This window comes from Solea solea, chromosome 14 (genome assembly GCF_958295425.1).
Source record: "Solea solea chromosome 14, fSolSol10.1, whole genome shotgun sequence".
NCBI lineage: Eukaryota > Metazoa > Chordata > Actinopteri > Pleuronectiformes > Soleidae > Solea > Solea solea.
Window position 1 is genome coordinate 19,204,472 of NC_081147.1, and position 27,002 is coordinate 19,231,473.

Here is a 27,002-nt window from a genome sequence, read left to right on the forward strand (position 1 = left end):
TTTCATATTTAAAGGATATCACGTTACAAAGCTGAAGATTGTTAATTTTCTGTTGTTTCCCCCCCCCCCCCCAATTGTAGCCTATTCTTGTGGCTTATACAGAATGACTACATACATTATTAATTTTTTTAGACATTTTTCCATTGAAAAGAAATGTATTTTAAGTGGATTAACTTGTTTTTCATGTCTGGGATATTTTTGTTACTCAAATATTGCTTAAGAGCATATAAACCAGCGGTGACCAGCAATGATTTCCATACAGCAAAACCTTGTACAGACTAAAATAAAAGACAAACAAAACTGTTTATTTAAAATATTTTATTCAGAATACATGAACTTTGTTTCAAGATTCATTTGACAGTGGTTCTTGGTCCATGTTTTGACAGATTGCGTTTGCCATATACTATTTTTATTTTCATAAAAAGGATGGTTTTGACTTGTGATCAAAAAGCATCAAACAGTCTCACCACGCAACAGTGCTCAAAGTGACACATAAACATATTTGACACTAAAATGTGAGCGGTGAAATTCAAACTACATATGAAATATCATCTCTCCTCCCCTGAGTTTAACTCTTTAACATTGTAAGTCAGGATTCATCACATGGACGAGTGAACGTGTTCAAAACTTAAAACAAAAGAAACAGGAAAAATTCACAGTATGTTTGATATGTTTCAGGTACAAATTTTTTTTACAAAAAAAAAAACAACACAGAGGTCCTCTCAAATACTTCAAGTCAATTAAATTTAAAACATATATAATAAATAATAAAAAGTATCAACAATAAAATTCCATCAAAGTTTCACAGATCAGTTGGTCGGATTGGTCACATTTATTAAAGCAGCAGCGACCTTCAGGGAACGCTCTTTGGGGAAAAATTCCCTCAGTAATAAGGTGAGAAGCATCTGTTAGAAAAAGAAAAAAAGAAAAAAGACAATCAAATAAATAGATTTACATGGATGTAACTGTGCAGTTATTAGTTTAGTAGCATAATAGCGTGAGAACACTGGACGTCCTTCCCTGCAACCAGAGGTGAAAAGTATATATTTTTTTTGGAAGTACTGTACTTCACTATGTTTTAAATCACTTTTTACTGAGGCCTGAATAAGAAAATAATAAATAAATTCATACACATACAATGATGAGGACAGGGGAATGAATGAAGAGGACAGGGGAATGAATGAAGAGGACCCGTTGACTGATACATATGTGTTCACATATTTTATTTTGTCAGCACTTTAATTTGTAAAGGTTTGCCATTAATTAAAACAATTAACGTGACATTTGTGTGACTGAAATAACTGAAACTTTAACTTGTGTCCATTTGTAGACCAGGACTTTTACTTGTACTTCAGTATAATGTTATCAAAATAGTAATACTTTTACTTGAGTAGAATATATCAGTACTCATTCCACCTCTGCCCGTTACCAAAACCACCCTCGGCCACACCGATTATACATTCGGGGCTGTACAAGTTGTTGTAAACCGCCTACACAAGCTTACACATGTGTACTCTCGCCATCATTTTGCCACAATTATTTCGTTGGCACGAGAAAACGAGCCTTCTTATCCCGAAAAAAACGAATTCATTATTCCGTGATCTCAAGATAACGCACTGAAATAATATAGTAGCAACCGTGGCTGCTCTCGGCGTCCGTAGTTTTACGTTCTGTTAAATGAAAAATGTGAAAAGTGGATTCGGTGAATACTCACATATACCAGTTTTTTATTATCTTCAACGTCCTGGAAGAGATTAAATACAGACTCCACGTCCGTCTTCTTTAGAATGAGATAGTTTGAACCTACGGGAAGAAAAATAAATGTCAGACGAATAATGAAGTGACAAAAACATCTGGATACTTCCCGGCTATGGTACAAAGTTTCTCCCTACATCTGGCATTGATGAGCTCATGTGCTCGTTCCCTGGTTTTGGTTTTGTCCTCTTCTGTGCGAGGAGGAGCAGGTGGAAGAGGAGGAGGAAGGGGAGCTCCTGGTTGAAACTCTGGCCACTGTTTGTCTCGCGCAGTGTCGATGTACCCGGCCATCTGCACTTCTGTGGGGTTCATCTTATTCAAGAAAGCGTTCACTTTCCTGAGGGGAAACGACTCAAAATTGTAAGTCACTGCCATGGAGACCAGGTTGTGGCAAATGTATGGACGGTGGACACACGGGACACGCTTACTTTTTCAAGATGGGCATAACAGGTTTGAGAATAGCATCAAATATGTTTATGAGGATGGAGTTGCCTGTAAAAACACAAGACATATAAAGACAGAGTATAATTCCTGCCACACGGGGGTGTCTCAATCAAAACAACAAAAAAATTGTCTCTTTTTTTTTTGGAACTTTGCCTCAATTATACTCCTTTGCTGATGAGTACAGCGACAGCTGCAGGGACAACTGATGTGTAATTATTCTTTTTATATACATCCAGTCCACTTGAGCATCTAAACACAGTGGATAAGTGGACACCGTCCAAACAGAGCTATTGGAGACGACCATTCTCCCTGTTGCCAATGGCGCACACATTTAATTGCACCATTAAGTATTAGCTTTGTCAAGTTGTAACTGTTGTTCAGCAAAGATGGGAGTGAGTCACACACATGCAAGTCACAAGTCCAGTCGTATGAATATAGAAGATGAAGAGGATTTCCCAGATATTCCACATTTAAATATGTTTAAAAAAGACAGTACATCTGAAGTGCTAGTGCAGTGGTCACCAACTAATGCTAGTTATTTTAATCTAGCATTAGATTAAAATAACAACCAGCTGACTTCCCGTCTTCCTTTGTGGGATTTGTGTCGGAATGAAATTTCATGTTGTGATGTTGGTGTCGCTCGGTTGCCAGGTTTGTACGCAAACCCACCAAAGCAAAGACACCCAATGTTCCAAAAACAAAATTGTAACTGTTAATTGTTAATCCCCCAATATTTAAGAAAATGTAAATATTCCATATGTCAAGTCATTTTACTCAAGTCTAAGTCAAGTCGAGTCTTTTACCAACGTTAGTCAAGCAAGTCTTAAGTCCTCAAATTTGCCATCTTAATTTACCAGATATTTCCTTCAGCAGATCAAATATGGCTTTGGTCGCCTCCAGCTGCTCCCAGTCCACTTGACTCTTCTGACCCTGGACGTCCTCCGCTCTTGGCGAAGTGCCCTGTTCCTTCCCTTTAGCCTTGATTGGTCCATTTAACATCTTTACGCACACCTTCTCCTTCTTATTTGACCTCATCCCGAAATGCAGCCACGACGGGCCTTCTGCGTTCTCCCCGTGTGAGCTTCTTCTTTGGCTGCAGCGCGGCGAGTAGTCCGGACGAGGCAGCTCTTCATCGGTGGTGGATTTTATCGAGGTCAAAGACTCTTGCGACTTGGACCTGCTCAGTCCTTTAATAATCATCTTAAAGTGAGAGGTGAGGGGATTGTTGTCCGAGTCCTCCGTTTTGTCTTGAGTGCAGTTTCCATTACTTGAAGGGTGAGAGTTCACGGCGTACTCTGTTTGCGTTTCTGCTTCTGCCTCCGCTGGTGGTTGAGAAGAAGAATCCCCACAACTGGAGATAACAATAGTCGGCACAATAGCAGCGGGAGCATCGACACCGCTCTCAGTGAAGGCGCCAGGGTTCGACAGTGGCACTGGGATTTCCCGTGGGACTTCAGTCTGAGGGCTCGAGGCCTGCAGAGGAAACCACAACAGTTAGGCTGAGACGGCTGCGGCACTAAACAATTCAAATCATACAATTTTAAAAGGGACAGTATACATATTTTATTTTATTTTTGCTTTTCCATTAGTGATAGTACCTGGTACTTTTTTTGGCACCTGCTCTGGTGAGGTTCCAAGCGAGCTGAGCCGATACTAAAATGTGACACTGACGGACTTGTCACCAGAAGAGTTATGAGTGCGACATCCGACACAGGAATCAATGCCGTAGATCAGTTAAAAAGACTTAAAAATCCTGAAAACATACATTAATCTCCAACATTTAGCAAGGAAATGTTCAAAATGTATTTAGCGACCACACTGCTGAATCACAACCCGTTTGGTCGTATTTCAGTTCAGTGGCACCGAAAAAACAACTGCTTTACTAGTCACTAGATTTGTGTGTCGCGTATAAAACAACGTCGTTGAGGAGGTACTATAGTTCAGGAGCCGAGTCGTGCCGCAGCTGTATAGTGGAAACGTGTCATTACACAGCTTAAGTTCTTTAAACTTTGGCACAATAACTTTATTTGCCTTAATTTGTGGTTTATTGATTTTACAGGGAAAGACTGTTTATAGAAAGACTTTTTATAGGCTGTAAAGCACAGTGAAGTAAACGCTTATGACAGGAAGTGATAGAGAAAGATGGTGACGATATAAAAGTCAACCAAGTATAAAACAAACAGTATCGCGGACAATCTTCATGTGTAAGCATTTGAAGGTTTGTGTGTCAATCACACACACAGACCCAAATAAAGTGAATTAAAACAGATATTTACAGAAACTTACACCTACAACTGACACCAACGAGGAGTGAAATACATGGTTGGTTAGAAACACGTGTAAAGAAGGAACCGAGAGTTATAATTATTGATGGGAGGAACTATAACTACAGTTTCCCAGTGATCTGATATCAAACCAAAGAATGGCAAAAAAAAAATGAACCTTCACCTCTTCTTCCTCTTGACCTGGAGTCAGGAAGTAGGCCAAGCCACTGAGAAGGCCCCACACTCCTTCATAATGTTCCTCTTCATTCAGCAGTTTGTCTAGCGGACACAGGAATTGGAAAACCGGTTGTGTGTGGCCGATCAGATTATCAGAGACTAATTCCTGGGAAACACAAATCAAACGATGAGCCACATTTCAGCGATTATGTGAACACATGTTGATGTTTCTCTGTGTCCTTCACCTGCAGAAAGTGCTCCACTGACAGTCGAGCTTTTTCTTTGAGCTCCTCGTCGACCTCCGACTCCTCCAGTGGCAGGATTGTGGGCAGAGTGGTTGAGTCCTGGAAGAAAGATTTGAAAGGTGTTATTTTGTTTACACAGACCGTGCTTCCCCCGGGCTCCTGCTGATTAGACGGTATTAGCAGTAAACACAAGTTTGATGACGCTGAAAAGATGACAAGAGATCCTCTTTCAGTCATCTTCACCATCTGTTAACAGATATGACGTTCACTGCCGCCAGATGTCGTATAATAAGCCGAAGCCGCCGCACTCCTTATGTTCGAGTAGTAGAAAGTGAACACTTTCATTTGTGCCTGTGGTTGTGTGATCAGTGAAAGTGATCACACAACCACAGGCACAAATGAATAAAAAGGTTTGTACAGAAAAAAACCAAAATAACAATCAAGCTGTTTGTCGAGTAGACTGTTGACATAGATGATGAATCTGCCTTTTTCTTGGCAGACATTTTAAGCTAAAGATGGAGAAAACCAATTACTTTTTTTAAAAATTGTTTTCTCCCCCAGAATCTCTCTACTTCTTTTATACGTAGCGATTGCTATAAATGGTTTAATATTACATTATATTTAATTGATATATTCTGTTGTGGATGTTTCCCTTTTTGTCGTTTCTATGCTGCCTCTAGGCCAGGTCATCATTGCAAATGAGAATTGCTTCTCAATCAAGTTACCTGGTTAAATAAAAGGTCAAAGAAATGAATAAAAACAAATAGAATCGTGATATTTCGACTGGCTTGATGAACAGAAACGGCTCAAAGTAGCCTTTGCTAATTACTTAAGGACGTTGTGTTCAGGGTTTATGAGTATTATCTGCAATCCAATCCAGGATTCTGAAATGACATTATTAATATTATTCAGTGCTATTTGAAAGCATGTTAATTTCAAGGCTCTAATTTGTGCCGTGTCCTGTTTTGAGAGGCTCTATTCATTGTGGCTCTGCATTTTATTTTTTACAGCAGGAAAAATCTGGCCTGAATGTATTTATATATATATATACTGTATATATTTTATATATATGTAAATCATCATAAATCATTCAATTTTGGTTTAAGGAGGAAAAGAAAAATGAAGAAGAACCATAGCAGCAGTAGGAAAACCACAAGAATAAATAATCCAGTTAATGACAGCCGAGTTAAATTTAGCCGGCCCATTTCCATGGTGCCTGTTCCTTACTGTCTGTCACATTGTCCAGACTGACAGGAAGTGTTTCCAGCATCACTTGTGTTTTCCCCACTTAAACATGTCAAAATGTCTGCCCAGGGAAACAAGCCAAGAGCATGTCATCCATGAACGGTGCTCCTGTCACGGTCCGAGTGTCCGCGCGCGGTGAGGCGCTTTGGTTTGGTTATTTTGGGCCCGTGCCTCGAAACACGGCGCACTCTCACAAAAGCCCATCAGCGAGGAAGCAGGACTAGTATCATCAGCAAGTGTGTATTTGGTGTCTGAGGGACGTCACCGAGCAGAAATCAGCATCTGCTTTAAATACGTGATGGACACGCACTGACGTGAACACGCGCGCAGATTCACTACAAAGCACAAAATAGAGCTCGGATCACACACACACACACACACACACACGCAGAGGAAGGGTGACTTCACTCTCGGCTCATTACCTCACATTATCTTTACATATAAAGTAGACCATCTGCTAAGAGTCATAGTCTGATGTTTATTGCCGCCATATGCTGTATATAGCCCCGAGTGTTGTTTTTTGTACCTATTAAGTCTATGGGTGCTGTGAAGTAAACACAAAAAGAAACTAAAAAGGAAGAAACACAGAAATAAACGTCATCTGTTTGGCAGACTGGTGACATGGCCTTTTTCACGGCAGGCATTTTGACAGGTCACAGAAGGAAAAGCAAGAGTGTAAATAATCCAGTGACTATGCATAAGGTTTTTTTATATATATTAATATATATATATACACATACGTATATACACACACGTATGGTTGCTACCTCTTTTAATTTAATTTTTGTGGGTTTTTGGTTTAGCACTGCAATAAGAAATGTCACTGCTGAAGCACAAATGAATGTAAATACTCCCAGTTAACGACGGCAGCGAAAGACAGGGACAGATATTTGCATCTTCCCCCAAGTGTCATGTTTATCTCACTGTTGATTGGAGCCATAATGCTTCACATGACGGACGGAACTCACACGAGAACACAGATCAGCTACAAAAGCACAGAACACAAGAAGCTTGGATCCCACCCAGTACAGAGGAAGTGTGACTTCCCTCTCTGCTCATTACTCAGCATACAAATAAAATTGTTTATGGCAGACAGTCAGTATACATTTTTATTTTATCCATTAAACAAATAGGGCAATTTATTTGGCTAATTGCAATTTGAGTGAAGTTTTTATGATTTTCAGCACTGTAAGCAAGATGGGTGTAAACAAAGTTTAACAGTGTTACCCCAGCTATAAAAACGGGAACATATCCGGGGAAATCCTTAAAATTAATGTAGATTTATGCTGTACATGCAGCACAAGAAGAAAAACTACTGGTCTGGAAAAGCTTTGCAGCAAATATCGGCCGGATGTTTTTTTCCCCCAATCAAAACAAGTGGCTCCTCTTGTTCTTGGAAAGTACTGCCACTGTTGTAATGATTTCACTCTCTTGGCATCATTTACCATGTGAACTATGGGCGGTTGCCACTTGCAAAATGAACATTATGTCACATATTCAAATGTCATCGCAAGCAAACTAGTGCAGTTCATTTAGTTTAAAAGCATGCGATGCTTTGAACGTCGAGACGGTCTCTCGTAAAACGGCCTCTCGTTTAAAAGTGCATGCGCAGCATACTCAAACAATATTGGAGAAATGCTGGCATTTGGACGCCAAAGTGTAACTATAACGTAGTGTTTAATCAATGATACATTTTCACCATTTAGAATATTATAAATTGGATTTTTAACCTTAACAACAAAAAAATCCTTTATGACCATGACTCAGTGCTACATTAACAACTTTTGCTGCTCCGGTCTAAAGCTGAGGATTTCATTCATTCATTCATCCATTGTCTACCACTTTATCCTCCACAAGAGCGTCGCAGGGCTGCTGGTGCCAATCCCAGCTGACATAGGGCTAAAAGGCGGCGGGTTACACCCTGGACAGGTCGCCAGTCCATCACAAGGCAAACACACAGAGACAAATAATCAATCACTCTCACACCTACGGTCCAATGAACCCATGCATGTTTTTGGACACGTAGGAGGAAACCAGAGAACCCACAGAATGGTAGTAACATTATAAAGGTCAAAGGTCAGTGAACTTGGCTCCAGTGAGCCGGACGCACTGTTTTGAGAAGAAAACATGCGCCAAAAGGACATGCTGACCTCTTAAAAGTGATGGAGTGGCTTTAGCTGTTTTATCACCATAATGGGGTAAATATTTGGATTCCTGATAATGTTTCCAATAACACACACACACACACACACAGACGGCACACAAGAAAGGCTATTTGACTGTTGCTCCACTGCTGTGGAACACGTACATTGTAAATAAGTCTTTGCCTCACTTAGGCTGTAATTACTTCACATCTGTCTGCATTGTAAATTATTTTCTCCACAACAAACCCGCACGCACACACAGGGAGAACATGCAAACTACACACAGAAAGGCCCGGACCGGGACGCAGACAGCAACCTTCGTGCTGTGAGGCAACATTGCTAGCCACGTGCGCCTATGTGGGGCTCCAAGCTAAGGATTTATTAGCCAATACTGCAGAGCGAAAGAAAACATCCATTTTTGATTTATATCAAGCATGCAGTCTTAACACTCAGTCACCAGTTTATTATTTTGTACATTCATCTGAAACAAATGCAGTCTAATGAAAGAGTCCTTCAATAAAACCTTCCTTTATGAGAGTTATAATGTTCACTTTCTGTTCAAACTCTTTTAGAGAGGCGCCAAGTTAGACTTTATATTGATTTTGGAGGGTGCAGTGGAGTATATATCCAGAGATGTCTGTGTGTGCTGGAAACAAACACCCTGGCCTTTTTACCTGCCATATGTTGCGAAAATAAATCACGTCCACGTAGGTCTTCCTGATGTCCCACTGCAGGTTTTCGGGGCTGTTTTTCTCCTCCAGGTGAACGGTGAAGGTTAGCTCGTCATCCTCCCAGTCGGCCTACAACACGGTTAACTCCTGCTCAAACATTAACATGCCAAGGACAAGCTTTTACAGAGCCTCAGCAGACAGATAACGAGCCTCCAGGACATTCCACACTGACAGCGATATTTATAACTCACATGCGGGACGCTCACAGCCCAGCGGCCGACGCGCCACATCTCGTAGGACAGTTTGAACTCCATCATGTCCTCCTGGACTGTTGTTAAATAGTTCTCCAGATCGCTGTCCTCCTGATGGCCCGAAGAAAGGGATAAAGTGTCAGGTCTCACAAATTGTCATCTTCAATTTAAGAATACACTCACAAGACTCAGTGTTTGTTTAAAATACATAAAATCTGCTTCTGATACACCTGTCGTGGACACTACCCCACACTTTTAGAGACACTGCTGGCTCCATTTGTGTTAGAAAACTCCTAAGGCTGCGTTTTAATATGACAGGCAAAAACGGAGACCTTTTTTTTACCGCACCGCACGGAGTGGGAGTGAAGTATTGTTTTTCGTTGCTGTTTGTGTGTGTCTGTCTGTGTGTTTGTGTTTCCGCTCTTTCACTTGCCAATATGACCAACAGAGGCCGACAGAGGCTTGTCGCGTGAATGGGGGTGAAGTCTGCCGTCTCTGATTGCCTTGTTTTCTTTCTTCCTGATTTTCTCCTGGTTCTCATCTGCCACCAACACCACATCGTGTCACGTGACCCGTCCACGTAGGCAACATGGAAAAGTCCAAGGATGTTGGTGTACGTCTTCATGTGTGTGTCTTTTTTCTTTGTGTTTACATGGACGCAAGTAATAGAAAGAAGAGGTGCCAATCTGAAAACTCTGCTCATTCAGAAAGACATTTCATTCCAAACGAGAGGGCTGGTACATGCCGGTCATCATTCATCATATCAGTGTTTATATAAACAGAAGATCCGATCGTTGCTTCCTGGCTTGGCGCCATCACGTGTCTGATCCACACTAAACGTGACGCATTGCAGCGTTTGTTTACTACGGAAGCAGAAGTGAAGCTTCTGGAAAATGAGTCAACACAGCGCCTTCATTGTAAACGATGGAATCTTTGAAAACATGATGGAAAACATAGCTAACGATGTCAGCCTACTGAAACATGTCTTCTGATTGCTTATTTTTGAACCCGTCTCACCCTGTCGGAGTCCTGCTGACTGCGAATGGAGCCCTCTCTGCTGCTGACGTCGTCATCGCTACACCCATTGTCCTGGATCGCCATCATCCTCATCATCATCTCCTGCTCCATCCTTTTCATCTTCTTCTTTTTGGCCTTCTTGGACTTGATCTTGTCGACAAACTTTGACCATCCTTGCTTTAATTTGTTGGCTGAGCGTTAAAAACAAAAAAAAACAGAGAAAGTCAATTCCACAGCTCGTTATGTCCATATTTTTTTTTCACTGTTCATCGTAGAACTAGAGGGCCTTTTTTCTCTTTCTTTCTTTCTCTCTCTCTGTACATGAAGAGAATAATGATACTTTCTACCTTGGCACTGATCTTGACCTACTCATCACCTGAGGTGGAAATCTGCAGAGAATTAATGCTGTGAGAAAACTGCTCAAAAGTCACACTTCACTGGGCATGTAAGCACTGTAAACATGATTTGTAATCAAACTTTCAGTATTATGACCCGAGGATCAATAAATGTCCCATCAGAGCTGAATAGTCCTCATTACAAATGATGATACTGTTTCAGCCTTTGTGAGCGGGACCATTAGAGACCACGTTGGCATTTATTTATCATGTCAGATGTCTCATTATCATGGCGTAATCTTTCATATTCAATCATCCTTTCTGTTGCATTGTTTCCCAACACAAACAGAGAGGAGTTGCTGGGAACAACAAGCACACAAGTGTCACGCTGAACTGTGTAATTACCCCAACTCCACTGAATGAGGAACGAAACATGGGACTAATTAGGAACTGAAACGCAGCTGTACGAGACGTTAAACAGGCACAGTGTTCTGTTCTCTGAACGCCCACAAACTACATCTCTGTCATCTGCTGTCCTCGGGGGGTGGGGGGGGACAACGTGGAGACAAATAATGGTAAGAAAACCCGGATTTGGAGCAAAAACGCAAATTGGATACTGTAAATTGACCATGAGTGTGAATGTGGAAGGTTGTTTGTCCCTGTGATGGACTGGTGACCTTTCACAGCGAAGAAGAAGCAGAAGAAGAGTGAGTGAGAAAATGAAAATGAAATCGATGGTGCACGGTAAGGAGACAAGCAGAGGACAAATACGTGAGGGCGAGCAGTGACAACAGTGTTTGTTTACAATACAGATGCAGCTAGAGCTTCTTCTTCTACTACGACACACAGACAAGTGGACATCTCTGCACAACATACTCAGCTATAGCTATGTTGATATAGACACAAGTAATCAGAATAAAAGCCTGATCGGAATAAAAATATATCATGGAAACTCTGGAGTGTTTCCGCACTGTAACTGCAAAAAACTGCAAAAAAAAGAATAATAAACAGACACAAGAGTCACAGGAGCGGAAGACGAGGAAAATGAGAAGGATAGTGGACATTGAGGGTATGAGCAGACACATGCAGCGTTTGTTTACTGGAGAAGCTTCTTCTTCAGACTGAAGAACATTTGCACATGTAAATATAGGAACTGTTCTGTAACTCAGAAAAAAAAAAAAGGAAAAACAAACCTTTCCTTTTGGCCTTGATGCTACTGCCAGCTGAAACCTCCGCTTTCTCCGAGTTCCTAGAAAACCAAAAAGCAAGCAAACAAAACACAATCTTTTGACAATTTCTTACACAGGAGACGTCTGACGTGGTTGTTGCTTTGAGTCTAATTACGGTCACGTCTTGTTCACACTCACTCGTCCCCGTCCTCGCCGTCCTCTTTGCTCTCCTCCGAGGTCAGGGAGGATTGTTCGGGGTCTGAACCGCACAGATCGTCCACAGAACCTTTGGGCATGGTGTTGTCGAGCTGACTCAGGATCAACTGGTTCAGGTTGTCGGGGTCAGACAGCCATTCCACCAACAGGCCAAACCCTGAGAAAAACATTCAGATTTGGAGTAATCTTTTCAAAGAAAACATCCTCCTACAGCTGCACAGTTTGTAAAAATAGATTTTGCAACTAATGCCTTAAAAAGGAATATTTTTTTCCCCTCAAAATATCCTTAATTGCTTTCTCCGACATAAAGGCTGAGAACAGTCACAGGAAGGAAGCTCAGTCCACTTCCACCGCTCACTGATTAACGCGTGGACAAGTCGTGATTTTTTTTATGGAGGGTTAAGGTTTAAGACTTTCACAACCGACACTGACAACGAGCCAGGACTCCATAAATGTCATGTGATGACGAAGAATAACAATTATAACCATAAGCATTAACTCAAATCTAGCACACGAGCACTTCATTTAAAAAGACTGAGGAAAAAAAGAAATGGTACAAATCTTAATTTTCCAACTGCTTTTAGAAATCATTATATTAAGGATTAAAGGTGTGTGTGTGTGTGTGTGCAGCCAAATGACAGCACACACACACACACACAGTGTCATTTATCGTTGAATAAAATGCTGTCACAAGAAATAAGCTGTGTTCAGAGACCAAAAATGGAAAACAGTCTGGACGGTGAGATAAATTTTAACTACAACTGTACAAATCACTCATGGTAACTGAGCTACATGTATAATTGCTACAGCCTTCTGCACAGTGAGGCTCCCACAAGAAAAAAACATTTTTATCTGGTACTAAAAACATTATGAAGCCTTCAAGGGAATTGACAAATCCCAGTGGAGTGACCTTTATATATTTAATAAAAAGATTACATAATATTCCCACTTGCACGGAATCGCGGAGGGCTTATGCCGAGGTGGGAATATTTTCTTACCCTTTAAAGCAACAATCTCATTTAGAGCACAGCGGTTGATGCCATGGCTCCAGAGAGATTTGGGGAACAGGTTACGCACGAGGGCGTCAGAAAACTCCCGCAGAACGGCGGCCTCTTCCGCTGCGTCTTCGAACAAGACCAAGTACCTGGAAGATGGAGTCCAAGATAAGTGAGAGAGGTAAGAGAGAATGGGATCGTAGATATTTATCACCTCACACAAGTGAGAATCACTTCAGGTAAATCTTAAATTTTGCATGACTCTTGAACCATCAGAGATACTTTTACAATGTCATCACAGCCACTGTGTGATCCTGGTGAATTATTCATAGGTGATAAAAAGAAAATATTGAGGGTTTTTATTGAGTTGGGAAACGTTACCGAGGGCAAAGTGTAAGCGGTGCAGCGTGAGCGGAGGGTGACATTTGCAAAGATTAAGAGCGGTGTAAAGTCTCACCTGCTGGACTGCTTCGCGTCGTGCAAGTGCTGGGTCAGAATATGAATGGATCCCACGACCGCCTGGCAAATATCAAAGTCTTTGGCTTGCTCGACGAGGCGGTCGATAATGGAGTCAAATTCGGTGCCGAGCGCCTGGTGCAGTGGCTGGTGCTCGAGTGGCTCCGGAGCGCTGTACCATGGCAGCACGAGCTGAGCATAGACGCACTCAAACACTGAGGGGAGCGGGCAACACCGACAGTCAGTCACAAAGGCAGTTGATGACGTCAACTTAACACTAATGACGCTTTTCTATGACGGAGTCATATAGCATATGAAAGTTGCGTTTCCACTAGCATAGTACCTGGTACCTGGTACCAGTGACTGTGTCTGTGCTCCGGTCATGGAGGAAGTACTGAACAAATGTTTTTAATGAACTGATTCTAATGATTCAGTTACACTGAAAACAATTGCTTTACAAGTCACTAGTCACTCGCTTGTGTTTGTGTTTGTGTGTGTGTGTGTGTGTGTAAAAAAACACAGACTCCGCCCACATTGAGTAGGTACTATTTTTGTAGTGGAAAACCAACAAAAACTGTGCCGTACCATGGCGAGGCGAGCTGGGACCATAGTGGAAAAGGGCCAAAACACACTAACTAGTGACTGGTAAAGCAGGTATTTTCAATGTACTGAATCATTAGACTCAGTTAATTAAAAAAGATTTGTTTACAGAACCGTACTTCCTGGATGGCAGGAGCACAGACTCTGTCTGACACAGTCACTGAACTGAAATACAGTGGCAGGGTTTGTGATGTGGCTCAGCTTTACTTGCTGAATGTTGGAGATTTAAGTCTTTTTAACTGATCTACAGTTACAGTTGTTCGGTTTGATTTTTGGGTCGATAACAACTGTGACACATTTACTATTTTCTGTACATTAACTTGAATATTTTAGTCAAACATAGGCTTTCAATGACAATGACATAAACGCAAGGTGGAATAAAAACACTGACTGTCATGTATTACATTTTGCTTCTGTGTTTTGTTTGTTTTGCTTTCATTAAATGCAATAATCACCCTTGTCAACATATTAAAGCATTAATGCAAAAAGGTTATTCTGCCCTTTGTGGTTCAACTGTTTTTCAGGTTTTACTTGAACCCCGAACAAGCTGAATACAGAGCGTGAAACACAAGTGAGATAAAAATCAACAGATATCTTTACATTTCCTGTTCAACACATCGCTGCCTCGGAGTGTGTGTTTTTCCATCTTTTCTGCCTATGGCCTAAGCTCCTCCTCGTGTAACATGAGCCCCAGCTGCAGCTGCGTCTTTTCAAAACTGCCCCTGTCAACTGTGTTGAGTTAAAACAAGGGCTCCAAACGTGCTGCTGACAAAACAGCCCGAGGCAGCAGCCTGAGTTTTCACATGTCCTCTACACTCCCGTGCCGTGTTTCTACGCCGCACCGCGTAGTCTCGTACGCAGAAACGTGCCTCACCTTGCCTCAGAGATCTCTTCACATGTGGATACTGAGACTCCAGTGGTTCGGCCTGCTCCCTGCTCTCTCCATCAGTCAAGTCTTCCTCTGCAATTTCCTGGAAAACAGAAAAAGTCAAATACCAGGAACTGTTGTGATCAGAGTCACTTCTGTGCAATTAGATAGAGGTGAATGTGAGGTCAAGATGGACAAAATGTGGTAAATAGAAAACAAGATTGTCAGCACTCTGGAAGGACAATAATGCACTGCAGGCTATTTGTCTAATTGTATTAATCTACCAGCACTCATTTTGTGTAAACAGAGCAGAGACATTAACACCGGGGAAGACCATTTCTATCTCTGCTGCTACTGCAACACTGCAAATGTCCCTGTGGTGGGACTGATTATGGATTATATTGTATCTGAATAAAGGTTTTAAGAGTCCAATGTCAAGTTTATTTCACCCATGAAAGTGGAAATTGCAGCACTTCCATCCTGACTGTGCACTTATCCCACTTCCGTAGTACTAATACATATACTGTGTATATATATATATATATATATATATATATATATATATATACACACACACATATACATATATATACACATGCATACATATATATATATATATACATACATATACATATAGATATATATTCAGTGCATATTTGACATGGTAATCAAGACAATAACAATGTGGTTTCCTATTATTTTTTTTACTAGTTTACTAGCTTTGTTTTTAAACATGGCTCAATTCATGGATAACAATAATAAAAATGTCATTTCAGGTTAAAGAGATTCTACATACTGGTGTATTAACCATTACAGAAACATGAGACATGATTTTGATGAATTACCAGTGCTGTTAATTTAGGGCAGCTGTGGCTTTGGGTGGTTTGCTAAGCACTGTATATATTGCATTATTAAACCAGGTGAGATTAAAATCTCCCTTACAAGAGAGACCTGACCTAGAAAACAGTATAATAATGTTTAAATGACAATGCAAATACACCTATCACACACACTGTAAAATAAGTAAAACACAATATAATTTTAAGATACAATAAAGGAATAAAAAAGGGACGGTTTTACAGATGTAGAAAAAGTGCTGGGACAGAAACAAAGTGAAAGCCATGTAACATGAGGAGAAATGATTGTAAATACCTGGTGGGGGTTTTCTTTGGTTTCCTCGTCAGTCTGTGTGCTGCTCTCGAGCATGCTGTTGCCCAGTAAACAGGGCATTACAAAACAAAAGACGAAACACAAAACATACTGTGTGACACTTCGGCCGCAGTCTGACAAATACCACACCAAGCCGAGGCTCAGGGCGATGGAGAAGCGCCATAGATACATCTTCTTCTTCTTCTTCTTTCTCCTCCTCTTCCTCCTCTCTTCAGTCACAGCGCTGTGTTTCTGCTGCGTCTGACACTTTCTCTCACTTGTAGCTCGTGTTTTTTGCACATTGTTAAATCAGCGCCGAGAATAAGGAGCAGAAAAGGCGCAGTTTCCACAAAGCGGAAAACAGCAGTTGAAGTTTAGCGAAGTGGCTGAAGCAGAGCTGTGATTGGCTGCAGGGAGGCCCGCGTGTCTGCTGTTGATTAGAACAGGGCGCCCTCTATGGGTAAGAGCTGTACATGACAGCTTAGAACTTATTTAAAATTCTAAAAAAAAAAACTCTGAAATAAAGGGAAATACTGAATTACATCTACATCTGGCTGAAGATGTTTTGCCTGAGGCTTTTTATTACTGTAGCTGACCTTGAAATGTGTGCAGTTTTGGATGCTAAGTGATTTTAATGTTTATGTCCACCTTGTGTTTGTGTGAATGTTGGCTATGACTATGCTGCTGCCGGTCTTGGCCCGGACACTCTTGTAAAAGTGATTTTTAATCTCAATTAATCTTTCCCTGGTTAAATAAAAACTAAATTATATATATATATATATATATATATATATATATATATGTGTGTGTGTGTATGTGTATGTGTGTATATACCTATCTATCTATAGCGAGCTACCAACAAACCGACCTACATATCTATCTATCTATCTATAGCTAGCTACCAACAAACCGACCTACATATCTATCTACCTACTTACCTATCTGTTTTAATCAGGGCATATTAAAAGAATCCAAAAAAAACCATAAACAAAATGTGAGAATATTCAATAAATTGGACACACAGAAAAGAGACAGATCTAAACTACACTAAACTGAAAATATAATAACTTCATAGCTCTGTGTCTGAAAGGAGTAAGTAAGAAGTGTGAGCTCAAAAAGCCGTTCTTTTCACTTAATGTCTTTAACATAATGTTAACCAACAATGAAACAGTGTTAAATATTAATTTGCTTGTTTTCTGCTCCAGGTGGAATAGAAGAAAATGGTGCTTGAAATATTTAACAATGTGCAGTATTAAATCACATCATTTCTTAATCTTAATCTGAAAAAAACTACAGATACAGTAAAGTTAAACATATTTCCCTCGAATATATAAATGCTCTTTCTCCCAATTTGAATTACAAAGAACAAATAATACATTATAATACTGACGTAAATTAATTTCTTCCCTTTAAAACAACTGAGGTTAATATTAATAATAAATCATAATAACAGGTTTGCTTATTCAGTATATGATGACCTATTCTAAGATGTACATATACCCATTATCATATTTATTAGACTGATTAAGTTGCAAATAAACACACAAACAAACAAATACACACCCACTTTTATGATTATAACACTCGTTTCCTGCTCTTTAGATTGAACAGTCTCTGGTGACGCTGTAACTGATGGAGATTATTCAGCATATGTCACAGCGTGCCTGAGCAGATGCTGAAGCTAATTTGGGAAAACATGAAATGGCTTTGACTTTTATCAGCACTGTCATAATTCAGAATTAGGAAAAGCAGTGGCCACTCAAATGTCACAAGATGGCGCCAACACTGCTTCTACACCAAATCCAAAACAAAAGAGAAGGCCAAACAGCTTTCTGCAAGTAATAATTACACACCATCAGAGCTGTCAATCAGTCTAAACACTGATCAGTACAGTATACGGGATAAGGAATGTGTTTTGGATTAACTTTTGAGAATATATTCAACAGGAAAAGTAACTACAGCATGTGTCAAAATGAACACAAGGAAATTATGAAATTGCAAAGTAAGAATTCCACGTCCACCTTCAAACTAGAAACAGGCCTTCGGTTTCTTTCCTTTTACACAGATATTGTAGTAGATTACCGCCTAAACATGGACTATGGTGGCAGTATCTAACCGTATGTGTGTATTTCCCTCAAAGCACTGAGGTCACTCATGGTGAGGGTGTGACGTCACTCATTCCAACAGCTGAAGTTATGCAACAGCTCGTCTGACACAAAGCTTTTTTTAAAGCCTGTGTGCAGAACAGCTCCAGTGACCTGAGACCTGCGTGTGCTCACTCTCACTTACGATAGAGTAACCCTGACTTCTTTACTTATTCTACTTCTGCATTTGTACTTAACTATAATCTCCTATTTAGATAAAGATACTTAACAGAAGGGAACATTTTAATATGGACCTTTAACATCACACCCGATAGAGAGATAGAGAGATAGATTTTAAAAGAGTCAAAGTAAAATCTGTGACTATAATGAGAGCCATTGTGTCATAGATAGTGACTATTATTATACAGAATCAGTTTTTTTTCTGTCCCCTTTTGTAAACACAATGACACAATCAGTCCATGACATTTACTAGAATGCTGACAGGATGTTTTACATGAATCATCCACTCACCGAGGTCACCGTCTAATTGACCTTGCCCTCCATGGTGCACTTTAACCGCTGGTGACCAGACAGACTTAAGCTGCACCTCATATCTAAGAACGTGCCGACAACACGTGTCAAATATGTGACCTCAGCATTCTGTATCTACAGCCACACAGACTGACAGACGGAAAAGAGCGTAAACGGCTGTGACTTCTGTTGCCTCTGATTCACTAATCCCTGTTGAAGTTGTAATGGGGCGGCTGTGGATTAACTACGTGCTACCTGGTGACAGGGGCTGCTGGGAATGGATGTATTAAAACAGACTTCCCTGGGGGTCAGGAGTCATGTCCAAGACTTTCTAAATCACAGAGAGGAAGATTAAAGTGAATTACTCAAGAAATCTGATAGGATGAGGCTATGTCCTCCATTTAAGGGAAGTGTCCACAAAGCACAGTGAGTGTCTACATACTGCTGCTGCCAAACTGTGTGCACTTAAAGCTCACATGATCACCACATTAATCTCGCTCACACATAAAAGCTTCAGATGAACACTTTATTGGCAGTTGCTTCATTTTTTTCCACTAGTACTTTACCCACATTTAACTAAAATGGTATAAACTAGAGGAAACGTAATTGAAATGATAGTATAAATAGAGTGAGGGACACATATTTGTTACATCACTGACATATTTATGACTTCAGCTCCTTTGGGGGAAGATTTGGTTTGAGGGCATGTTAGCCTACATGGAAAAACCTAAATGTTAACATAGTCTTATGGACTCTGATTATGTGGTGACACTTTCAATAGAAGTAATTACAGCTACAGTGAGTGAAAAGTCAAGAAGGAATCCCGTGATATTTAAAGATTAGGAACTACACTGTCATCAGTCTGTATCCTGGATTACTAAAGAGTTTTCCAGTAACACAAATGTAAGATCACATGACAAATGGCCTCTTCCCCAAAACACATTATTCTGAGATGGAGAGAAGTTTCCCACACCTCATACTCTAAAATAAAACATGACCATGTACTGAAAATAACACTAATGTGAACACTGCTCATTCTGAATAGTTGTGATGCAAGTATAAAACGTCCCATAACGGTGTCATACTTGGAAAACGACTTTAAAGTGAAGCTGGCGCACACTGTGGTTTAAAAAAAAAAAAGGGCCATGAAGTGCACAATGTCCTGCCTGTGGAGGCCACCATGTGCCTCTTCATGGCTGGTAATATCAAATGTCAGGAGCAATTCAATTTGCGTCACCTCTAAATATACACAGCCCTACAGCTATGAACTATGAATCCATATAACCAATTTTGACGTCAAGGTTAAAACACCAACTGAGTTTGAAGAAGAGGCTTTGCAGAAATCAAAAGTATCTTCAGAGGTTTGGAATAATCCATTTGCTACAGGTGAGCCTGGATGCTCCTTTGCTTTGCTGAATATAAAACCAGCAATACACAAAAACTACTAAAGCTCCTGAGTCCTATCTACTAGCCTGTAAATAAGTCTCCCGTTGAAGATTTGTCAGCAGGTCAACTTTCTCAGCTGATTTTGGCTTCCAAACAAATACGTCTTGCAGCTCAAAGCTTACATTTCACACAAGTGGCTGCCAAACGATTCCTGGAGCGGTCCTGCGCAGTCAGGACTTGCAGCCACCCTCATGTCTGCAAGGTTACCCCCCCCCCCCCTTCTTACATGGCATTATAAACATTATAAAAACCAGGCAGGGAAAAATTCACTCAGTAGTTTGCCTTTATTTTCTCTTCCATTTCCTTCATGTTCCTGTGTTCAGGGAATGACATTCTGGTAAAGGGGCAAAACAAAAGAACAAGCATTGGCCAAAAATACAGTGCATAACAGTGTTTCTCCCCCCCCCAGTACAACTAGTAAAAATACTAGTTGGTCCCTATAAATATAGAACTGCTGCTGCATCCAAATGTACATATTTTACAGAACTTCACAACATGAACAGTGGACATACAAAAAAACCCCCCCGACTACTTTAGATGACTTTCTTAAGCTCGTCGTATATGACGAGCACGAAGGCACCGCCCATGCCCCTGAGTACGTTAGACCACGCTCCTTTGAAGAAGGCCTTGCTGCCCTCGTCACGTGCAATCTTCTTCCAGCAGTCAATGGTGCCGGTGTACATGATGTCAGCTGGAAGGAAAACAACACATTTACAAAACGATGTTGTGCCTTTATTCTAGTAACAAAAACCTTTTTATCAACCTTTGCAGACATTATTACTGTTATTACCTCCTTTGCGGCCAGACTGCATCATCATACGACGACGGACGGTGTCGAAGGGGTAGGACACAAGACCAGCGACGGCGGTCACAGACTGAGCAATCATCCAGCTGACAAAAATGTGCGTGTTCTTGGGGTCGGGGAGCATGCCTGCGCGAGAAGAGTCAAAACAAAGTTAAACCTTAAAAAGGTAAGGATGAGAAAGCGTACATAAAGCGCTTGCAGTGTTGGAAAAATGAAAACGTACCCTTTGCGGTGTCGTAGACGCCAAAGTAAGCAGCTCTGTAGATGATGATGCCTTGTACTGAAACGTTGAAGCCCTGGTACAGACCCTTGAGGCCGTCAGACTTGAAGATCTTCTTCAAGCAGTTACCCAAGCCCGAGAACTCGCGCTCGGCTCCGGCTTTGCCGACGTCAGCCGCCAAGCGCGTTCTGGCGAAGTCGAGTGGGTAGACGAAACAGAGAGAGGTGGCTCCGGCAGCGCCGCCGGACGCCAGGTTACCGGCGAAGTACCTCCAGAACTGTTTGCGCTTGTCCACGCCATCCAGGAAGATCTTCTTGTACTTGTCCTTGAAAGCAAAGTTGAGGGCCTGAGTGGGGAAGTATCGGATGACGTTGGCCAGGTTCCCTCTCCAAAACGAGACGAAGCCCTGCTCTTTGGGGATACGGACCACGCAGTCCATGATGCCCTTGTAGTGCTTGTCGGCGGTGATCTGTCTGCTGGCATGTTGCACCTGTAATCAAACCAGGAAGAAAGAGGTTAGTGAAGGCAGGAAAAGACAAATCTGATTTCTTCATCTACCGTTCACCAAGTACACACACACACCCCGTGATTCTAACGCGTCTCCCTGTCAGAAAACACTTGCGTCCATGTGTCAGAGTACAACTCTTGATGGCACTCATGCCACAATTCACACCTCCTCCCGCTCCCCCCTCCCTCCCTCCCTCTGCTCCTCCTGCTACTGCAGCAGTAGCAGCTGGTGCTGGGTAGAGACTCACTGATGCAGTGGAAAACCAATGGCGCAAAAATACTTACATTGACCTTGTCTGTTGGCAATCAAGGCCTATGATACACCTGTCATGGCACATGAGCACATGTGAAGAGCAGAGAGCCAGAGGACTGTAGTATCTGCCTCAGAGAAGATGCTGTTTTTGAGCTTTTTTTTTTCTACTGCATGGTGCATTATGTAACAAGTATAATGCTTGGTCACTCCTCCTCTGTGCTTAGAAGGGCTCAAAATTAAACAGTTTAATTATGCTGTTTGGGTTGTTTTCTTTTTACTATGTGAATAAAATATGTTTGGATGGTGTTGTGTGGTACATTTGAAATCTTTTAGACACTAAATAATGAACTGAACTTTAATTATATTAGTTTGCAATTGGAATTTCAGTGATAAAAATAATTCTTTAAATGGCTTAAAGAGCTTCTACTCTTTCTAATGCACCATATTTACATGAATCTTGTTTAAACCAAGTTTAGAGTTCCACTTTAGACTTTGTAAGGAGTTTAATTAGAAGCAGACATGTGGTGCAGATGCAGCTCTGTGCTCACTTGGCTGCCAGGTGTTTGCAAATGAAGAAGATAAATAAATAAAGGTGTAGTGGGATGAGAGGACACTGACCTGCAGCAGAAGCTTGACTCTCTCGATGGGAGCTACAGCTGTCTTGGAGATGGCTGCGGCGATGCCGCCAGCCAGAAAGTCCTTCGCGAAGGAAATAGCCTGCTCACTCATCTTCAACTCGTCCCACTCTCCCTCGGTTCGGGTTCGCCGGTGAGGTTAAAATGGCCGAGTCCAATTGAAGAGACAGGAGATTTAAGGAGATCGAGCGCGAGAAAAAACGTGAACTGCGCCTCTCTCGCCTCTCATTGGTCAGACGCGGGGTCGCAGCGGTGGACACAGCGGTGGTGGGCGTGCACGCTGTCCTTCACTTGAGACCTGTCTGTCTGTGCCTCATCACTGACACGTGTCAAAATGAAGGAGAGTTTGACACTTTTAGTTGTAGTGAGTTTGGCGGGGTTGCGTCGCGTGCCTGCACGTGTCACAGCTGAATGTCATGTTGATACATTTAAATTTTGAGGTCCAGTTTATTGACTGAAGGTCATGTCAGAGGTCAGTGGGTAACAGCTGAGGCTTAATAAGCTCCTGTGGGTAAAGGTCGTCCCATCTGTCAGTGCCCTTTAGTGTCACTTTGCTCCACGTGTTAATATCCACAGTTCCTCTTTTTCTGTGACATTTGTGCATCAGAGTTATTTAAGATAACTGTCGTCTTTCATTCCTTTGTTTTAATAATAAAAGTCTGCACACCGTAAAAGTGCATAGAAAGGACATAAATACATGCCATTTCCTTGCGTACCCTCTTTGTATTGGCAGAGCGGTCTTTGGGCGTGTGAAAGTGGCTCGTTTAGTAATATATCTGTCACATTTTTAGCAATATCTTGCATTTCTTATCCATCAATAAACCCAAGTTTGACGTACAAGTTTGAAACAAGCGGTCGTTGAAAAAAACAGTAAAATAAGTTTGAATGTTTAAGTAGAAATGTCAATATCACAGTGTAAAGTAAAACTAACACTTTAACACTTAATACACAGGATAATGATGTATTCGTGTGCACATCACGTCACAGCCAGTCTTTTGGCTTTTATTTAATTACTTATAAACTAAAAAACCTATGTGTTTTCTCTGGTGGACTACAAGTATCGCAGCGAATGGAAAAATGACCTGATGTTTGTGTGTATTAACACATACAGACACATATTTAAAAAAGAAACACTTTAATGTCATAAACACATTTCATCAATGATTTTCCAGATCCCACTCACACTTGGAACGTAGAGTTCATTGTACTGTAAAAATATAATCTCTATAGTATGGCACTATTTGATGTTGACAGAACAATTATTCAAATAAGCTCCCGAATAAATGACAAAAAACAAGGCACATATTATACAGTATTTCTGGTTAAAACGGTGAAATGATGTTTTCAAAGAGGTAGACGGCTGCTGACGATAAACAATAACGTAAATGCATGTTATTTGCTTTTATGGAAGCATTAATCCTGAAATACAACCCTTTTGTGCATAATCCTGTACATTACATCCGCTAAATAGTTAATAGTTAATAGTATCCACACAATAACCACACGTGTGGTCGGCGTAACGTTTCACCAGCGGTTTCCAATGGACGACTCCCCTGAGCCAAAGTTCCGGTTTTTCAAGTAACGCTTCACCTCCTGCAGCTCGTGCGGCCCGAGGCTCTGGTCCACCCCCGGTGCGAGCTGGGAGCTCAGAGGCGAGACGATGTACCCGTTACGGTAGAGGCAAACCTGCTTACACATCTCAAAGCAGGTGTAAAGGAGGCCGAAACAGGGGATAATCTGTGAAGAGATGACACCCAATGACCTCATATCAATGACCTAGTTCAAAACAATGGAGAGTGTCTGTTTTACTTTTTTTTTTTTTTTTTTTAAATCAATCATGCACTTATTTAATTCATTTTAATGTATAATATAATACCCGTCTTACTTGTGACCTCTTTAAAGCTGTGGTCACAAAGAAGATTAGAATCTGGTTTGGGTTTTCATAAATCATTCTGATTGATATTCTAGTTTACAGACGTAGTTCCACAGCTAGCATAAAGTAGCATCAAGTTCAAGAGGCAGACCTCACTGGTGATATTTCTGTTACGACTCACACTCTGAACATTGCTTTCCATGCCCCACCCCACCCCCCCAGTATTCACTTACCCTTTTGCAAAGGCTACAATCCTGTCTCCGTCATACAGACACCAATGTGACACTGCACGTGCACTTATTCCAGCTCCTATTGGCTCTACTGTATTCTGTAATCTAGCCAAGGGGGAGAGTGACAGATTAAATATATACCTTTATGATGTTGGCTGTCAGACCGTTCCACAACGACAGTACACCCTTGTTCTTGACAACTTGAACGAAACAATCGATCATCCCGTTGAAATGGACGTCAACGCCACCGCAATGTGGGAGGCGGGCACTCTGAGCCTGGGAGGAGGAATAAAAGTGAAGGGTCATGATGGTGAAATGGTGCAATAAATATGAAATAAGTGACCCTTGTGACCTTTCTTTACGGACCTGTGATGAGACGTAGTCAACTTTCTAAAGCAGCTGATCAGAATCATGCACGTTTAAATTGTGTTTCTCAGTGTAAGAGTTAGATCTCGTGTAGCGAAGTGAAACAGCTGCAAACAGACACAAAGAAGCGCCCAGGGAAACATATTCATTCTACTGTCATTCAATAGTTAACCAGGCTAACCAGGCTAATACATTTTATTTTTGTAAGTGCCTTTCAAACACTCAAGGTCACTTTACTTATCTTAAATGAGAAGATGAATCAAACACACAAAAGTTAAGATAAAATAAAACAGACAAATTAAAAAAGTAAAAGATAAAAAGTTAAGATGAAACAAAACGGACAGGATCAACACAGTAGATGGAGTTTAAAGAGTTTAAAATGCAGAATTTTTTTTTGTTGGGATTTGAAGGCAGACAGGGACATTATTGTTCGGATGTGATGCGCTTCTTCACCCCGCCTGCCCCTGCAGCACTGCTGTATATACACAAACACTCCTTCAGTCAGGTCTGATTTTTTGAGTATTCTGCACATGAAGACCAAAGAGAAGCAGAGTAAAAACATCATCAATAGTTATGCACTGCAGCTTGAAACATAAATATTTTATATTTTTAATATGGTTAGATTAACCGCCACAATTATGAATAACACAGTATGCAACGACAACAAAAAGAAACTAGTATTGCTCGTGGTACTCGCAATGTTCTGTCCTTGGCCAAGTAAAGAGGCACTTCCTGTTTTGTGGCCAAAAGTTTGTTCGCCAACATGGATGCCATGGATTCAAAATGGCCGAGCTGAGGCCATGGTCCCAATGGACTTTTTTGTTCATCTTGAGCTGTGACAAGTTCCCACCAAGTTTCGTGAAATTCGGTGCAACTCAATTTTGGCTTGCTCCATCCACGTTTCACCTTAGGGGGCAATATAGAGCCCTGGTGACACGCACAGGTCAGAGCACTATGACAATATCGCATTTCCGCCAGTCCATGTGAAGTTTCCAGAGTTTTTATGCATGTTAAACCCCTCAAAAATGACCGGAAAGCCACTTAAATAACAATAATAGTAATCTATTATTCTAATAGTAATCCTGGCGTTCATGCTTGGGCTTTAATTGGGGCAAAAAAGAGGGATAATACTGTAAGTGCCACTTTGACATAAGAGATGGAAAGTATGGAGACATAAAAGTTCACAAGGCTCTCCATGTGTGCAGCAGTCACACCGTGTCCTGCAGGCTGACTGTCATGTGACACAGGAATGTAACTTTAGATGCTTTCAAGGTTCCCGACGAGATCATGTGGCCGTGATAGTTATAAGACTATTCAAACGTCTTTATTTGTCGGGGAAAACGTCGACCTCGCTGCTGGGTTAAACAATACTCGGCTTAAGTCATAACCCTAAGCTTCAGCAAACATCCTCAGCCGTGTTCTCGTTATCTATTCTCAGACCGGCTTTTAACGTTTAACTTTTTTTAAAGACGCGCACACACACGCGCACACACACACACCTGAGCTGAGTCGTTACCTAAATAAGTGAAACACTTTTGTCTTTGTAGAGAAAAACTAATGATATCAATGGTGTGATGAACAGGGCGCACACAGTCGCTCTGATAGTTAGTGACTATCTTTAGAGAACTTATCTATAGCTTCTGCAGACCCAGGACACGTTCACATTCCCAGCTGCTGTTGAATCTTGTGGTGGTTAATAATAGGCCGATAAAACCGGATGTAGAATTCTGTCCTTTGCGGCGCCATTGTTCCCCTGTGTGTCCTTTCTAACATGAAGGCATCCTCTGGCTGGATTAAAAGGGACATGGTGCAGAGAGATATGCTTTCTGATGACCAGGGTGATGGGTTCACAAAGTGTCCTGACGTTAAAAAAAATTGGTGGGGACTCGAACCAGCAACCCTCCAATTACAAGCCAAGTTCTCTTTCCACTTGGCCGTGGGCTGCCACAAAGGATTTAATTCAAGAGCAAAGATGGGGAAACTGCTGCTGTTTAAGAATTACAACTTTGCATGTTCAAAAAGTTCAGTGACTTGAGTGAGTGAGTGAGTGA

At 41.2% G+C, this 27,002-nt stretch overlaps 3 protein-coding genes across 3 annotated transcripts in view; all 3 read right to left on the minus strand.

Moving 5' to 3' along the window:
* Window positions 1-303: 303 nt before the first annotated feature.
* On the minus strand, window positions 304-16,378 carry si:rp71-46j2.7 (uncharacterized). Its single transcript, XM_058650541.1, has 16 exons — window positions 16,005-16,378; window positions 14,859-14,955; window positions 13,386-13,599; window positions 12,932-13,077; window positions 11,916-12,090; window positions 11,742-11,797; window positions 10,214-10,404; window positions 9,197-9,307; window positions 8,949-9,074; window positions 4,886-4,984; window positions 4,648-4,806; window positions 3,054-3,672; window positions 2,184-2,247; window positions 1,893-2,092; window positions 1,715-1,803; window positions 304-905 (listed from the first exon to the last, which is right to left on the minus strand). The coding sequence occupies exons 1-16, from the start codon at window positions 16,191-16,193 to the stop codon at window positions 810-812; spliced, it is 2,631 nt and encodes an 876-aa protein (XP_058506524.1). The 5' UTR covers window positions 16,194-16,378; the 3' UTR covers window positions 304-809.
* A 3,949-nt stretch (window positions 16,379-20,327) lies between these two features.
* Window positions 20,328-22,635, minus strand: slc25a5 (solute carrier family 25 member 5). Its single transcript, XM_058650649.1, has 4 exons — window positions 22,466-22,635; window positions 21,091-21,577; window positions 20,853-20,993; window positions 20,328-20,753 (listed from the first exon to the last, which is right to left on the minus strand). Exons 1-4 carry the CDS (start codon window positions 22,574-22,576, stop codon window positions 20,596-20,598), a joined length of 897 nt encoding a protein of 298 aa, XP_058506632.1. The 5' UTR covers window positions 22,577-22,635; the 3' UTR covers window positions 20,328-20,595.
* Window positions 22,636-23,600: 965 nt separating this feature from the next.
* slc25a43 (solute carrier family 25 member 43) overlaps window positions 23,601-27,002 on the minus strand; it is a 6,384-nt gene continuing 2,982 nt past the window's right edge. Inside the window, exons 3-4 of the mRNA XM_058650579.1 lie at window positions 24,727-24,975; window positions 23,601-24,219 (exon numbers count right to left, since the gene is read on the minus strand). Of these exons, the coding sequence (XP_058506562.1) occupies window positions 24,007-24,219; window positions 24,727-24,975 (462 nt within the window). The 3' untranslated portion in view covers window positions 23,601-24,006. The remainder of the gene's footprint in view (window positions 24,220-24,726; window positions 24,976-27,002) is intronic.

What these genes read in the sequence shown, in the direction of transcription:
- si:rp71-46j2.7 (XM_058650541.1), bottom strand. Translation starts at nt 16,193, where the DNA reads ATGTATCTATGGCGCTTCTCCATCGCCCTGAGCCTCGGCTTGGTGTGG. An exon ending in GGGCTGTGAGCGTCCCGCAT is followed by an intron (nt 9,075 to 9,196) that starts GTGAGTTATAAA and finishes ACCGTGTTGTAG; the next exon opens with GCCGACTGGGAGGATGACGA. An exon ending in ATTTTCGCAACATATGGCAG is followed by an intron (nt 4,985 to 8,948) that starts GTAAAAAGGCCA and finishes TCTTTCTTCCAG; the next exon opens with GACTCAACCACTCTGCCCAC.
- slc25a5 (XM_058650649.1), bottom strand. Translation starts at nt 22,576, where the DNA reads ATGAGTGAGCAGGCTATTTCCTTCGCGAAGGACTTTCTGGCTGGCGGC. An exon ending in GAGTCAAGCTTCTGCTGCAG is followed by an intron (nt 21,578 to 22,465) that starts GTCAGTGTCCTC and finishes GTTTGATTACAG; the next exon opens with GTGCAACATGCCAGCAGACA. An exon ending in CGTCTACGACACCGCAAAGG is followed by an intron (nt 20,994 to 21,090) that starts GTACGTTTTCAT and finishes CTTCTCGCGCAG; the next exon opens with GCATGCTCCCCGACCCCAAG.